The sequence below is a fragment of the Calliphora vicina genome, chromosome 1 (genome assembly GCF_958450345.1).
Source record: "Calliphora vicina chromosome 1, idCalVici1.1, whole genome shotgun sequence".
NCBI classification, from domain to species: domain Eukaryota; kingdom Metazoa; phylum Arthropoda; class Insecta; order Diptera; family Calliphoridae; genus Calliphora; species Calliphora vicina.
In genome coordinates this window covers 48,120,609-48,134,997 of record NC_088780.1, presented here as the reverse complement: position 1 = coordinate 48,134,997, position 14,389 = coordinate 48,120,609, and the positions used below count along the sequence as shown (strand labels likewise).

The window sequence follows — 14,389 nt, the reverse complement described above, 5'->3', positions numbered from 1 at the left end:
AAAGTGTTAATGAAATTGAGTGTGAATAAGTACCTAGTCAGATGTTTAAATATTGAAGGTCATAATTTTTAAGTGTTTTCTAAAAATTGAGGCGTTTAGGTAGCAGTTAATTCAAAGTAATTGTGGGAATTTAAGTTGTTAAAGAATTTTTAAAACAAATTTTTTCCTTATTTATGTTTAACTTGATATTGTGTCCCAAAACTGTACTTTAATATTGCAATTATTCACAGTTTTTTCTACTGAATAAAAAACACAAAAAATGTATTGATAACTGAATGAATGATTTATTAACACCTCAAATGTTGAGCAATAAAACATCAAACCATATTAAAATTATTAAATCTATACACAAAAAAACAATTCTCCACAAAATCACAGACTTTTGTTTAATAATAATAAAAAATGCCACCTATAAAAAGAAATCTATAAAAATTAAAACACTCGTAAAGAAACTTAATAAAATTAACTCTTAAATACCGCAAAAACTTTAATTTATTATCATTTTCAATAATTTGCGTTAATTTTTTGAGAAAAATTGACCACTGTGACGTATGAGTGATATTAATTTAATTAAAAGTCATGTTAATTTCGTTTGAAAAGACAGCTGTTGTTAGCTGAACGTTTAAATATGATTTATTTGGAACACAATTGAAGGCATTAGACTGTGATGTGTCTAGTCATTTTGAAAGTTTAGACATTGATTCATAATTTAACACTTTATCTCTGGTTTCAATTTAATTTAAATTATTTTTCTTTATCACATTTAGCTGTAAAGGTTTTTTATTCGACAATACTTTGGGTTGTTAATTTATTAAAAGTTTTATCGCAAATATTTTTAAAGATTAAGAAATTAAGAAATTTAATTAATTAATAAATGAACAAAAAAGTCATAATAGGGTTTGCAATACCCGACAGAGTAACAGTTCTCTGGTCAAATATTTCTTCCGAAATGTTTATATCAATCTAAGAATAATCTGGGAATTCCTGTCAACCTTTAGAGCCCATAACCTTTTTCAACCTCACAGTACTCCAATTGAAAGTATTCATTATTTTAATATTATTGTAACCTTGTATTGAAATCGTTATACTGAAAATTGTATAGAAAATACTGTTATACTGACGATTTTCTATAAAAAAGACTGTTATACTGATGATTCTTTAATGAAAATACTGTCATACTCAAGATTTTCTATGTAAAATAGTGTTATACTGCAGATTTCTAAACGAATACTGTTATACTGCAGATTTTCTTTTAGAAAATACTGCTACACAGAAGGTTTTGTACAGAAAATACTGTTATACTGATGATTTTTATAGAAAATATTGTTATACTCAAGATTTTCTATAGAAAATTTTGATAAACTGAAAATTTCTAAACGACTGCTGTTATACTGAAGGTTTTGTACAGAAAATACTGTTATACTGATGATTTTATATAAAAAAATACTGTTATACTAAAGATTTTCTTCAGAAAATTGTGTTACACTGATAGTTTTAATAGAAAATAGTGTTATACTCAAGATTCTCTATAGAAAATTGTGTTATACTGAAGATTTTCTAAAAAAATATTGTTATACTAAATATTTTCTTTGGAGAAAATAGTGTTTACTGAAGATTTCAAAAACATATGGTTTCGAACGAATCAAAACTTCCCAACCATTTCTTTCTAAATAGTTTTTAACAGGTATTGCATCATGTGGCCGAGCTTTGTCATGATGGAGTATTACAGTTTCATGTCTGGCCGCACATTCTGGGCTTTTTCGGCTAATATCCGCTTCAAACGAATCAGTTGCATTCGGTACAGGTTCCCTGTGATGGTCTGGCCAGATATCAGCAGCACATAATATATACGACCCATAGCGCCATGAATATTTGATTTTGGTGTCGATTCGGCTGTTTGACTTGGCTTCACATACGATTTCTTACGCTTCGGGTTATTGTAATGTTTCTACTTAATTTTAATCGCAAGTAATGATTCGGTGCAAAAATGATTTTTTTTATAGCGTTCAAGCAGTATTTCAGATATTCAAAATCGTCTTTCAAGGTTTCTTAACTTCAATTCGTATAGTAACCAATTTCCCAACTGATAGATAATTCAAATTCTTGGTCTTCAAACTTTTTTGACTGGCCTGGGAGATCTTTGCTTTCTATGTCAAAATCACCACACTTTAACGGACTTGATATGTCATTAATATCTTGATGTTAAACAGCTTGATAAAATACTACTTATATCCAATCATTAATGACTTTAAAAAGATTTGTTAATTTCTTTTTGTTTTCTATACAATTGCTATTTATTCTACTTAACTAATTTGTATTCTTAATTTAAAAAGTTTCATTAATAGAGTACTTAGTCAGAATTTAACCTTTGATCTCACATTAATTGCAATTTAAAGTTTTGCTTGTTTATTTATACCTGTGCGCAAATTAAAATATTGTTTCTTATAAAACAGACGTATCTGGTGTAGCTTCTCTTGTTTCGAAAACTTTTTACTTAAATAACCATTTTCTGGAATAAACAACACAAACAACTCTTTGGAGGTTACACAGTCTTATTTTAAATAGATGGATACTTAACTTCGAGACACTAGAATACATGTATGTACTCGTATGTTCTACTAACATGAATTTCTAAAATGCTTGTTTGCCGCCATGTTATTCTCGGTATCTTGGTGTTTATATCTTTGGCTTAACCTGTCATTTTATATTAATTAAAACTTGTATTCATTATTCGAATGCCTTCCCGTCGGCCTGCCTCTCTCATTTATGTGCATATGTTTGTACATGGTAACTACAAGACATTTTATGTAAATTTTGTTTTAGAGTAGAACATTAAGGGGATTCACCACAGTCTTAATGATAAATCGAAATTATGTATAGTTTGAAAATCCTTGCATAATTGTCTCCATCTTACGATATGCATTGAAATGGGGTAAATTCAAAATATCAAATTCAGTTACAAGTACTAATGTCCAACCTAAACAAGCCAGTTAAGGCTTGGTTAAACAGCTGTTTACTAAACAGGTCAGATGGAATCCAGTTGAGTACGAACAAAGTTGTGGTAGTAGAGTAACATAGAATCTACCTTATTTAAATGATTTGCCTTCGACTGTAGAGAGTTTTTGGAGTCCCTGATTATTCTAGCAGAAAAGTCTCGTATATAATTTAAAGTAATTTCAAGAATATTCGATTTCCGATTATTCCAAAATATCTTCCAGTATTCTAGTAAAATTTCGACCTCCTAGACATCCAGGAAAAATGTTTCTTTTTTTTTCAAAGTGAAGATACACTATAACGAAAACGTGTGATTTTCAAGAACGAAAATTGACTTTAAGCAAAACGCACTTTTGTGTATTGAATTTTGTGAACTCAAAAGTAAATTTTGAAATTATGTTGTTTCGAAATATGTTAATTCGTTAAAAAAGACGCTACTCGAATTCGGTTTAGAGAACAGGTATAAATCTACTTTTTTCACATTTTTCTGAAATCCGTTTGAAATTTGCATAAAGTCAAATAAAACAAGTAAGAGAGCTATCTTCGGCAGCACAGTGGTCCAAATGCTCAATCTAGCCAGAAAAAAGTTATTTTTTTAAATGTTTCAAAGGCAAATTTTTTTTGTTGACAAGTGTCTATAGTACATAACGGCATATTTTTTTTCTTTAAATAGCTACACTAGCATTGATACATTGCTTTAAAAACAAGTAATTGCTACTTTGTTAATAAATTAATATCTCAAGCGACATTTAACAGTGCAAGTGAAATTATCGTCAAAAAATAATGAGAACAATTTAAAAAAAATTTTTTTGCTGTAATTAATATAACAAAGGTAAGAGTAGAAATCAATGTTTAAATTTTTCATAAAATATGTTCTGTTTAGAAACAAAATGCAATTATGTACATGTGTGTTTTAAATGTGAAATTTTTGATCAATGTCCAAATTCTATTTGAATTTCAAATGGTAATTTAACAGAGTTAAGCTTTAGTTTTTATGTTGTCGTCATCTATATATATGTAGCTTTTTAATGTTTAAAAAATTAGCTGCCACTTTTTGCCTCAAAGATTTCTACTTCATTTAGAGTTTAACAAAATTTGAAGTGGCATTTCGCCTACTTCAAATTTTTTAATGAATGGTATCCTATAATTCCTTCCACACATACAGAAACACGGAGAGAAAATTTCAGAAAAATCGGTCCAGCCGTTTCGCCGTTTATATGCTTCAAACAAACCCACAAAGAAAAATGTACATACAATAACACACATTCATGCCCAATAAAATTTTTTTTTCTCAGATTGTTTATACTGATGAAATATATAAACGTACAAAGTTTTATGTCGATACGGCTTTTCAAAAGACTTTTTTCCGGCTAGATTGAGTATTTGGACCACTGTGGGCAGTGCCGAATCTTATATACCCTTCAACAAATTATACTTTAAAATGCAAATTTTAAATATTTTTAGGTAAACAAAATTTAAAAAAAATTTTCAAATTTTTTTAAAAATTTCTTTATTAATTATGTATAGCGTTATATACGCGAAGGTTTTTAAAATAGCTATCATTAGATATCCATATTGTCTATATTAATAATTTAGTAATCCTGATATAGATCAGCAATCTAGGTTGTTCAGGTTTTTTCTTTATATCTCAGCCATTTTTGGGCCGATTTTCTCGATTTCAAATAGCAACTGAACCGGGTCTATAGCGCATATATTGATGTATAAGTCATGTATACAAGTTATTTGGGGGCTACAGAAAGTTGATTTCAACATACAGTCAGACGGACAGACGGACATGACTATATCGGCTACGGTATCTATTACAATCCGGAATATATATATTTTGTGGGGTCGCAAATTACAAATAATAGCTATACCAAAAAAAGTTACGTTTCACGACCAGCTACGAAACGTTCAACTTTTGTTTACGAAAAGACTTGTTGGGCTGAACTCAACGAGCTCAATTGAGAACTCTGTTTCTTAGACAATAGTGCAATGCCATGGCGAAAATGGTCGAAAACATAATTATGATGGGAATGAAAATCTTCATTCCTTAAAAAAAATTTAGATTAGATTAAAAAATCCTGGTTTAATCAGAAGTGAAAAATAGCAGATTTAGGGAGAAAGCATTCAGAATCTGCCGTAATAACAAAAATGCCGAAACTGATTCGCTACTAAGAAGGCGTGAAAAATCTCTACACGAGCAGCGCCTTAAGAGTAATGGGTTTTTCGGAAGTGGTTCTTATATGGGAGCTATGACCAATCATTAAATTTGTATATACATATATGAGGATTACTGGCTTCGTTTTGCAATTGATAGAAGATTTATGCATATTTAAGTGATTTTCGAGAGTGGTCCTTATATGGGAGCTATTACCATTTATGGGTCGATTTATGTAAAATCTATTATTTTGTGTTGAATTTTAATCTAATAGCGATATTTATAACAGATTTATAGCTGTTTAAGTAATTTTAGGAAGTGAACTTTATAAGGGGGTTATGATCAAATGAGTACCGATCGAAACAATCGAACCATATATTATCACCGTTTACCAATGACTTGAGTGCCAAATACTAATAGTGCATTAGCATGTCCATGTTAAATACGCCACTCAAAGGCATTGCTGTATATTGCTGGGTAACAACTAGTCGTATTTCATAGTGACTGTAGTCCTGGTTTTCCCTATCTGCCATGAATATCCCAAATGTTGCCAATGTTTGTAGTTTGCTCTCCTGAAATGCCAGAGAGACAGTTTGACAAGAAATTTCAGCAAAATACGAAGACGAAGAACACATGTTGGGTTGCTACTTGCAGGAAAAATAACTAAAACACAAAATGTGAATGAGTAAATTATAAAAACAAACCAACAACAGCAATACTCTATCAGCAATTATAGCATATTGCCAGTTGAAGCGTAAATTGTTGTAGGTACTTGTTGTTGTTGTTGCTGTATTTATTATAGCTATTTGTTTGTTGTTGTTATTAGAATCATAAATGAATATTTATAATATTGGCTCAGTGTTGTTAACAAACATTTTTATGATCTAACGTGTGGCTTTTTTTTGTTGATATTATTTGTTATTGTTGTTGATTTAGCTATTTGACAAATTTCTTTTAATTTTTTTCTTTTGCATTTTATATTGGTTTTGTTTTTCTTTGCCATTTGATTGTGTTTGGTTTTTTTTTTGGTTGATATTTTCTGTTTAAGACATTTGTTGGGCCTAGGCGTGTTAGAGGTTTGGGGAGTGAGTAATAAAAAATCACTGCCCTATACAGCAATCGGACGCACGCACGGTGGAGTTGGTGGGTAAATATTTTTTTTTTTTTAAATTTTTAGTTTTCAATTGAAACATTTGTACAATATAAATTTATTCAAAGTATTATCCATTGTTAGCTATGACCTTTCCCCATCTTTCTAGCAACATATGGATTCCGAGCCAAAAAAAAACTGCTCATCTTTGAGGCCAAGAACGATGATTTGGTTCCATGTGATGATTTGGTCAGCTCATAATAGATACTTTTGCTCCCACCAAATACAGAGCATTAGCGCCATGGATATTTGGCTTTGGTGTGGATTCGGGTTATCGCAATGGATCTGTTTTTCATAGCAAGTAATGATTCGGTGCAAAAATGATTTTTTTTATAACATTCAAGCACCATTTCGGACATGCAAAGTCGTCTTTCAAGTTCTCTCGGCTTTAATTCGTATGGTACCAAATTTCCCTGCTTTTGGATGAATCCTGCTGACCGTAAACGTTTTGAAATTGCAGCTGGAGTAGCTCCCAATGATTTTTCAAACTCTTGTTGAGTTTTACAACAATCTCCATGGTTTAATGGCTGGCCTGGGTGATATGTGGCTTCCGTGTCAAAATCATTATTTTTGAACCGCACAATCAATATCTCGCACATTGAAACCAATGGAAAAAAAACCGATAACCGAAAAATAATTTACAGTTTTTGGTTTAGAGATATGAAAAACCGCGGTTTCGGTTAAACCGAACACGATAATTTAGTTTATTTGATCTTACATGAGTTTTGTAAGAGCAAAACAATGTAAAAAATATATTTAGTTCTTTCTGCAGTGTTAATTTCTACATTAAAGCTTATTTAATCAAAGAAATTTTTGTTCAAAAGAAGTTTTTTGAACAAATCTTTACTCATACAATGTAAACAGTTGAAGATCCAAAAATTTGTTCACTAGATCCCAATATTTTATGAGCTTTGTCCTTCATTTATTGTTGATAATCAATTAGTTTCAAACTTTTTTTTGGTTGTGACCATTTATTTTATTTCTAACCCCACTGTGCAACGATTTCATGCAGACATTTGTTGAATTGTTTAACACAACAGCTTAATATTTTTTTCTTTTCATTTATTTTGGTGTCGTAGTATTGTATTTTTTTTTGCCGTTTTGTAAATTTGATTTCCTTCTGTGAGATTGTGTGATTTTGTTGTCGTTGCTGCTGGTTTTTTTTTTCATGTGTTAATTTGTTGCTGTTGCTTGCTGCCTGCTGCCGCCAGCAGTTCATTTTCTTGATGTGGTTGAACAATAAAAGATACGTACCTGTTGGATGAATTTTTCAGTTTTGTTTAAAGCGTCTTAAAGGTGGTTAACCAGACACCATACCATTCACCACAACGCATAATTGTGCTAGTGTTCGTATTTTCGTAAAGCAGTTTGTGCTCAATGCAATTTTCTGTATAACTCTGTGCAAAAAAGCAAGTGAAGATAAAATTTAAATAAAGAAAATTAAGAAAATACACCAAAAGATCAACGATTTTTAATTTATTTAAACAAAAGCAAATGAAATTTCTATTAATTGTGTGAAAAAATCAAATAAAAAAAACAAAAACTATGCTGTATAGTGAATTTTGTAAAATTCATTCTATATTTGCCTTTCCAACCACAAAAAGAACGTATTTGTGATCATTAATCGTTAAAGTGAGAAAATTCTTTTAGCAGATCTCTTAATCGGTCTCTCTGTTGATCAAGCATCCACGTATTAATTGCCATTACAGTATTATTAAAAGTGTTATAAAATAAATAAAAAAAAACCAACTCGAATTATTAAACAACAAAATTAAACAATTAAAATTAAATATAAAAGAAAAGAAAATACATAAAACATATTGTAGTAAAATATATGTAATTCATATAAAATCTTCTTTGTAATTGGTTACTCTCTCGTACAGAGAGTGTTTTGAGAGTGTAAATAAAACAAAAAATATTTTATAGAAAATTATTGAAAATTTTTAAGAAAAATTTAATTTAAATCAATTAAAAATATTTTGAAGAGTTGGTGATTTTTAGGCAAAACTAGTTTGCCTAAAATAATTTATTCATCTTTTAAGTGTGAACACTGGTTTTAAAAATTTTTCGCAAATTTTTCTCCACAAATATGAAACGTTTAATGACATGGGAACGTGATCTGGTCGATGCTATGTATGAGTAAGTGTTAGAATTTCTTGTGTTTATTTATGTCAATATTGTTATTTAGTTTTTTATGAAGTATTTCAATATTTATCATTGTCAAACTACAGTGTTAGTTGGTATACTTAGTTGAGGTGAACTTTTGGGATTAAAATACAAAAACCAAATAAGCCATTTTCAAAGATCGTTATAAAACAAGAGACAATCCTTGACATTAAAGATAGTAGAGTAAGTTTTCATATATATAGTTTCATATATATATTCATGGACGATATTTTAATATAAATAGACGACAATGTCTTCCATTTGGACATAGAAACTTAACCATCTAACCCGCAAGAGTGCCTCAAGGCATGCATTACAAAACACCAATTATCTGAAAAACTAATAATAACTATTTTTTTTTAAATTTAACGGTGACTTTAGTTACAGATTTATTAATATTTCCCTCGAAGGTCGAAATGCTTTCTGACCTTTAGTTTTTGTTCTGTGAGTGATGGCATAATTTTAGCACATGAAATATTTTTTATAAAAAAAATGATTCAGATAGATAGATGCCGCCGACGGATTAAATTATCCGCCTTTACTCATGATCAGTTGGTACTCCACAAGAAGATCCACAGCCAGGAAGTTCAAAAGTTGGGGATAAAGCAAAACATCCAGTTAAAGACGTCCGTTATGACAATATCGACCACTTTCCAATCTGGTTAGGCAAAAAATATGGTACAAACTATACAAAACGTCGCAAACAGTGTGTCTGCTCAAAATGCGATCTTCATTTATGCTGTTCAAATTATAAAAATTGTAAAAAGTAGAAAGTAACACAAAAAAGTAAGAATACTTTTTGTATGTTTTTCATTAGTTTTTCAATAAAATCGTATCATATTTAATGTTTACATCTTATTCTTTTTTACACCTAAACTGGCAACAATGACCTGAAGCACTCTTCACCTTTTTGCAGCTGGTTCCTATACTTAATTTACAAATTAGTTTCTAATGGCTGTTCTGAGTTTATTGGATCATAATTACCCTAAAAAAAATTATTCGACAACTTTTTTTTTAGCTTTTTAAAGTTTGCGGGTTAGAGGGTTAAAAATTGTTTAATAATCAAGTCGAACAATTCAGATTTTTAGTGTGTTGGTTGGTTGGTTTACGTGGTAGTTCACTACGTGCGAACAATCAAGTAGAGTCGAAGGGGTCCCGTTTTGATGAGATCACACCACTCGTCAGATGTAATGTCGTTTACATCGCAATGTAACTAAAAAGTGCTAGCTAGACCCAACCTGTAGCTGTGAGATATCTCAGTAGGTCATTGAGTTTAGAACCGGATACCTCACCAAGGTTGGTCAATGTATAGTTGCCCATGAATTTATGTCTCTTGACACTCAGGGCTGGGCATTCGCAGAGAAGGTGGAAAATCGTTTCCTCTTTTTCTCTATCCTTACAACTACGACAATGGTCGTTAAAAGGGCGATTTGCGTGCTTGCCTAACGCCCAGAGTCCCGTTAATACTGCCAGCAACCTTCTGTTCCGGGTTATAAGTTGCATAGTACGTTTTTCGTTAAAAGATGGCCACATCAACTTGGCTACCTTTCATGTGTCTAAATTACGCCATCTATACTCAGCCTTTGTAAGAAAATGTCTGAAGATGATAGCTTTAATAGTCCCCAGTGGAGTTGCTACTGAGACCGCATTGGAGATATCTAAGGCAGATCCCATTCTGGCTGGTTCGTCTGCATGTTCATTACCGTAGTGGTTCCTGTGCGCAGGTACACAAACCAAAGTAATGTCAGATAGACAACCTGGCCTTGACAGAGAGTTCCTACATTGCCCAACTAGTGAAGCTGAAATTGTGTAGGCATTCAGTGAGAGAAGTGCCGTCTGACTGTCGACAAAAATACCTATATTGCCGCGGGTATTATGATCATATAGTGTATTGCAAGTTGCCATGATTGCAAAAATTTCCGCCTGGAAAACACTACAATCATTCGGAAGACGATACGAAATGCCTACCTCAGGTTCGTCACAGAAGACGCCAGAACCAACACCACAGCTCATTTTTGAACAAATATGACATTAGGATATATTTGTACACGAGATTACCCCACTCACTCCTGGGGGGGATTAAGACCTTGAAAACCCTATCAAAATCTGTGTATGGAGTAATATAGTCAGATGGTTGGAGAACGATCGAAGGCAACTGGCTCAAAATTCCCGCGTGGCCATATGTTCTCGATCTTCAAGAACCCGATGCTTGAAGCCTCGCTGCGCTATAGGCAGAGGTGCCATTATGTGAAGGTCTATTGGCACAAGGTGCAATATAGTGTTCAGTGCTCCGAAGGACTAGTTCTTAGTGCGCCGGTTATATCAATGCAGGCTGATATCTGGACTTTGTATAGTTGGTCTACGACATACTTCCTTCTAGTTGCAGTCCACCATACAAGAGATCCGTAAGGCTATAGTACGTCCTTCCATGACAATTTAGAGTCCAGTATAATGCCTAGATAGTTTGCATTATTTGAAAGGGGGATTTCGCAGTTTTTCAACAGTGGAGGTTTGAAGCAGGAATCTTGGTCTTTGTCGTGAAAAGTACAAGTTCCGTTGTGGATTCACCCCAAGACCACTTACCGTGGCCCAGTTGTCGAGTAACCCTAAAGCAGTGGACATAATATCACTGATCACGTCCGGAAACAGACCTGATACGAGTATCACCACATCGTCCGCATAAGCGACAACTTTTTAGTGTGTAATTTTGTATAAATTCTAATTAATGCAAAAAGTTTGCAGTTTTGCGCACTGATTGTATTGTATATAATTAAAAAGCTTATGAAAACCCAATATTTTATATGTTTTCAATGTATAAAAAACATAAAATAGAAAAAGTTTAAAAAAATTCATATAAATCCAATATATGTAAGTATTTAAAATAAGTTAAATTTTTTCTCGCTGATGTAGGGCACATCTTGCTCTGTGTAGATCACTCTACTTCCAAAATGCACACTTCAGTATTTTCTCTTTGTTTCTTTTTAATATTATTTATTGTTCATTTGCTTTTCTCGCTAATTTGTGACAGTTTGTTTTCATTGGAAGACCTGTCATTGTCGTTTATTTATAACACTTTGCTTTTGGGATTCTCTTTTTTTTCTGTTTGATTAAGATCGATATGCGATCAATGATCAGTCAGTTGTTAGACAACGCAGTACCAACAGACTTATTGATAGACAACTGTGAGACACATTTGCTGGTTTTGAGTGCCAAAGAATTTTTTTAATTTCTCATTGTTTAATCAAATAAAACACAATTAAATTAAGTTTAATTTGTTTTTTAATTTAATTAAGATTTTTTTGCAATTGAAAACAATATTCACATTTGTTTGCAATCATATATCAAAATTAATTAGAAGACAAAAAAAAGAAAAGATTTATGCAAACATTTATCTTAGTTTGTAGAGAAAAGTTTCCATAATTTAATTGCAAATAATTGTATAAATGTTTAAAACAAATGTTTATTAATTTACTTATATAGCAGAGTTTGAAAGGAATTTGTTGTTGAATTGTTTTAAAAATAAAAATGTTTTAAAGCTTATAAATGATTAAATAAAAATACATTTTTTATATTTTTTTTAATGGAATTTTTTTGGTTTTTTAATATGACAAGATTCCATAATTACAAATTGAAGTTCAATATTCTTTGTTTCAACAAGATTAAACATGTTTCGATGTGAAATAAATTCATCTAGCTGGCAACAAATTCTTTCTAGATTGTTCGTTTGTGAATATTAACGTGCAATGTGTTCCGATTTTCTGTTTATAAAGCATTTCTATTGCAATTTGAGTATTTCCAAGTTGTTATAAATTGTTATTTAAATTGCCTGCTAATCTGTGTATTAAAGCAATTTACACAATTCTAATTCCTCGCCACTATATTTAACAATAAAATCTTATCTCTAGTATTATATTATCATACAATGTTTGTTTGTTTTTTTTTCTATTTCAAATTACAACAATATTTTGTAAATTCCAACAATAATTTATTGTTTAAAATGTTTACAAAAAATAAAACAAAAAAATTTTGCTGATTTATATGTCCTCACTTGTCCTCACATCGTCCATTTTTCGGTCACATATTCAAATTTATGGAATTTTGTGTTGTTTTTCGTTTTATTTTCGTAAACAACTTGTTCTATTGTTCTTTTTTTTTCTTTGATTGGGAATTGAAGTGGAACAAAATATGACATCAAAAATGTCAAAATAAATAAACAAAGCCCCAAGCTGAGAGCATAAGACAAACATCAGAAACTTTTTTACATGATTGTAATTTTAAATACCGGCAGTTTTACTTTGGTTTATTTTTATTCATTTATTTGTTTTGTTTTTTTTTTGTGTTATATTGTTTTATTATTAAATAGAAAATTTGTTTATATTTTTATTATGCGCATAAATTTAAATTTTACACATGTTCTATTTTGAAAAAAAAAACACATTTTTAAATATATTTACATAAATGTATTAGGAAGGAAGTACAGTAAGCAACAAAATTTAATTATGTAATGAAATTTATTTTAACATCCGTCGTATCAAAATTGCTACATTCTATTAATAGTCTAGACTCTAGAGTTTAGTTTAATTTTTCATATATAATAGAATAAAAATTTAGCTTCTTTTCGAAGCTCTTAAAAAATATTTTTGCACACATTGATAAATGCGCTTCTTAGATGCTGTTATGTAAGGGAATAACCAATCAATTGTAAGCTAGAAAACAAATGCAATGATTTGAAAAGTAGGTCTCTATGGTTTTTACAGTACCTCATTAGCAAGTATTATTTTTGCTAGTACGGTGTAATTTCTTTGCGCCACACCCCAATCGTTACTGGAATCCACACTCATCAGTTGAGCATTAATGACTCATTCCTTTCTTGTACACTGTTTGTCCTCTTGGTTGCAAGGCCGTCATGACAGTCTTCATGTCCATGTTTTTCATCATTCCTGTCTCCTCCTTTCGGTTTTCGCTTAATTTGATGGATGTTACCGCAGTTTTAACAATTGATTCTAGCCCTGCTATGCTTATCGTCTAAAGCCTTTATAACTGACTCTTTTACGGCGTTCAGCATATTTCTCCTCTTCTCAGCAACAACTTCAATATCTGGCGCTAAACGTTCAATATCCATCGCGAAGTACTGCAGCGTCTCACTAGCTTTCTGCACTCTACAATGCCATTTCCTAGGTCGAAAAGCTTTTTGTCTAAGTTGCTGGCTTGCGTTTCAAGATTATCAATCTTGCTGTTTATAACTTCCGAAATTTCCTGAAGTTTCTCGTTTGTGGCTCTAGAAATTTCTTGAAATTCAGTTAACAGTTTTTCGTTGTTGGCTTTAGAAGTTTCTTGAACATCTCTAGAATTTTCTTGAAAGAAGCAAACATTGTGCTTAAATCCATGCAGCTTTTTGTTGGACAGGTACATACATCCACTTCTTCTTTATACTCAAATTCGTAAGTTCTGATGTCAACATCACCCCGCTTGAATACTTCTATGAGCCTCTTCTGCAATTGTGACTTATTACCTGCTATTGACAGCTCCAACATACTCAATACTTTCTTGAGTTGTTCAACTTTTAGTTCTTCTTCATGCTTTGCTCCTTATTTTGCAATATCACTTCTGACGCCAATTCTTACGTTTTTACCTTTTAAAGACGGTGGTTTATTTCCTTTTGATTGGAAATAAAAGCTGTTTAGTAGTTTAAAATTGTTACATCTCTTAATTTATTCAAATTCACACAACGACATTTTCAATAGTAACTATAGCCCAATTCATAGTCAGCGCCTTTGATGAACTAACCGCCGACTCAACCTCTGTCACTATTTATTTACAGCGCCATCTTCCTTCCAGTAGCTTCCTGAAAGTTCTATTTATACAATGATCAACTCTAACCTTTTATACAGTGTTGTATGTTCCACAGCTATGTTAGT

The 14,389-nt window shown here is 31.4% G+C and overlaps 1 protein-coding gene across 4 annotated transcripts in view; it reads left to right on the top strand.

Annotated features, from left to right (window-relative positions):
- The window catches only part of Irk1 (Inwardly rectifying potassium channel 1), an 87,082-nt gene that overhangs the window by 24,633 nt on the left and 48,060 nt on the right, over positions 1 to 14,389 (top strand). The window contains exon 1 of one of the 4 annotated variants that reach the window (XM_065511020.1): positions 8,302 to 8,444. The exons of the other annotated variants lie outside the window; for them this stretch is intronic. Coding sequence (XP_065367092.1) covers positions 8,395 to 8,444 — 50 coding nt within the window. The 5' untranslated portion in view covers positions 8,302 to 8,394. Of the gene's footprint in view, positions 1 to 8,301; positions 8,445 to 14,389 lie in introns of those variants that run through there. 4 annotated transcript variants of the gene reach the window in all.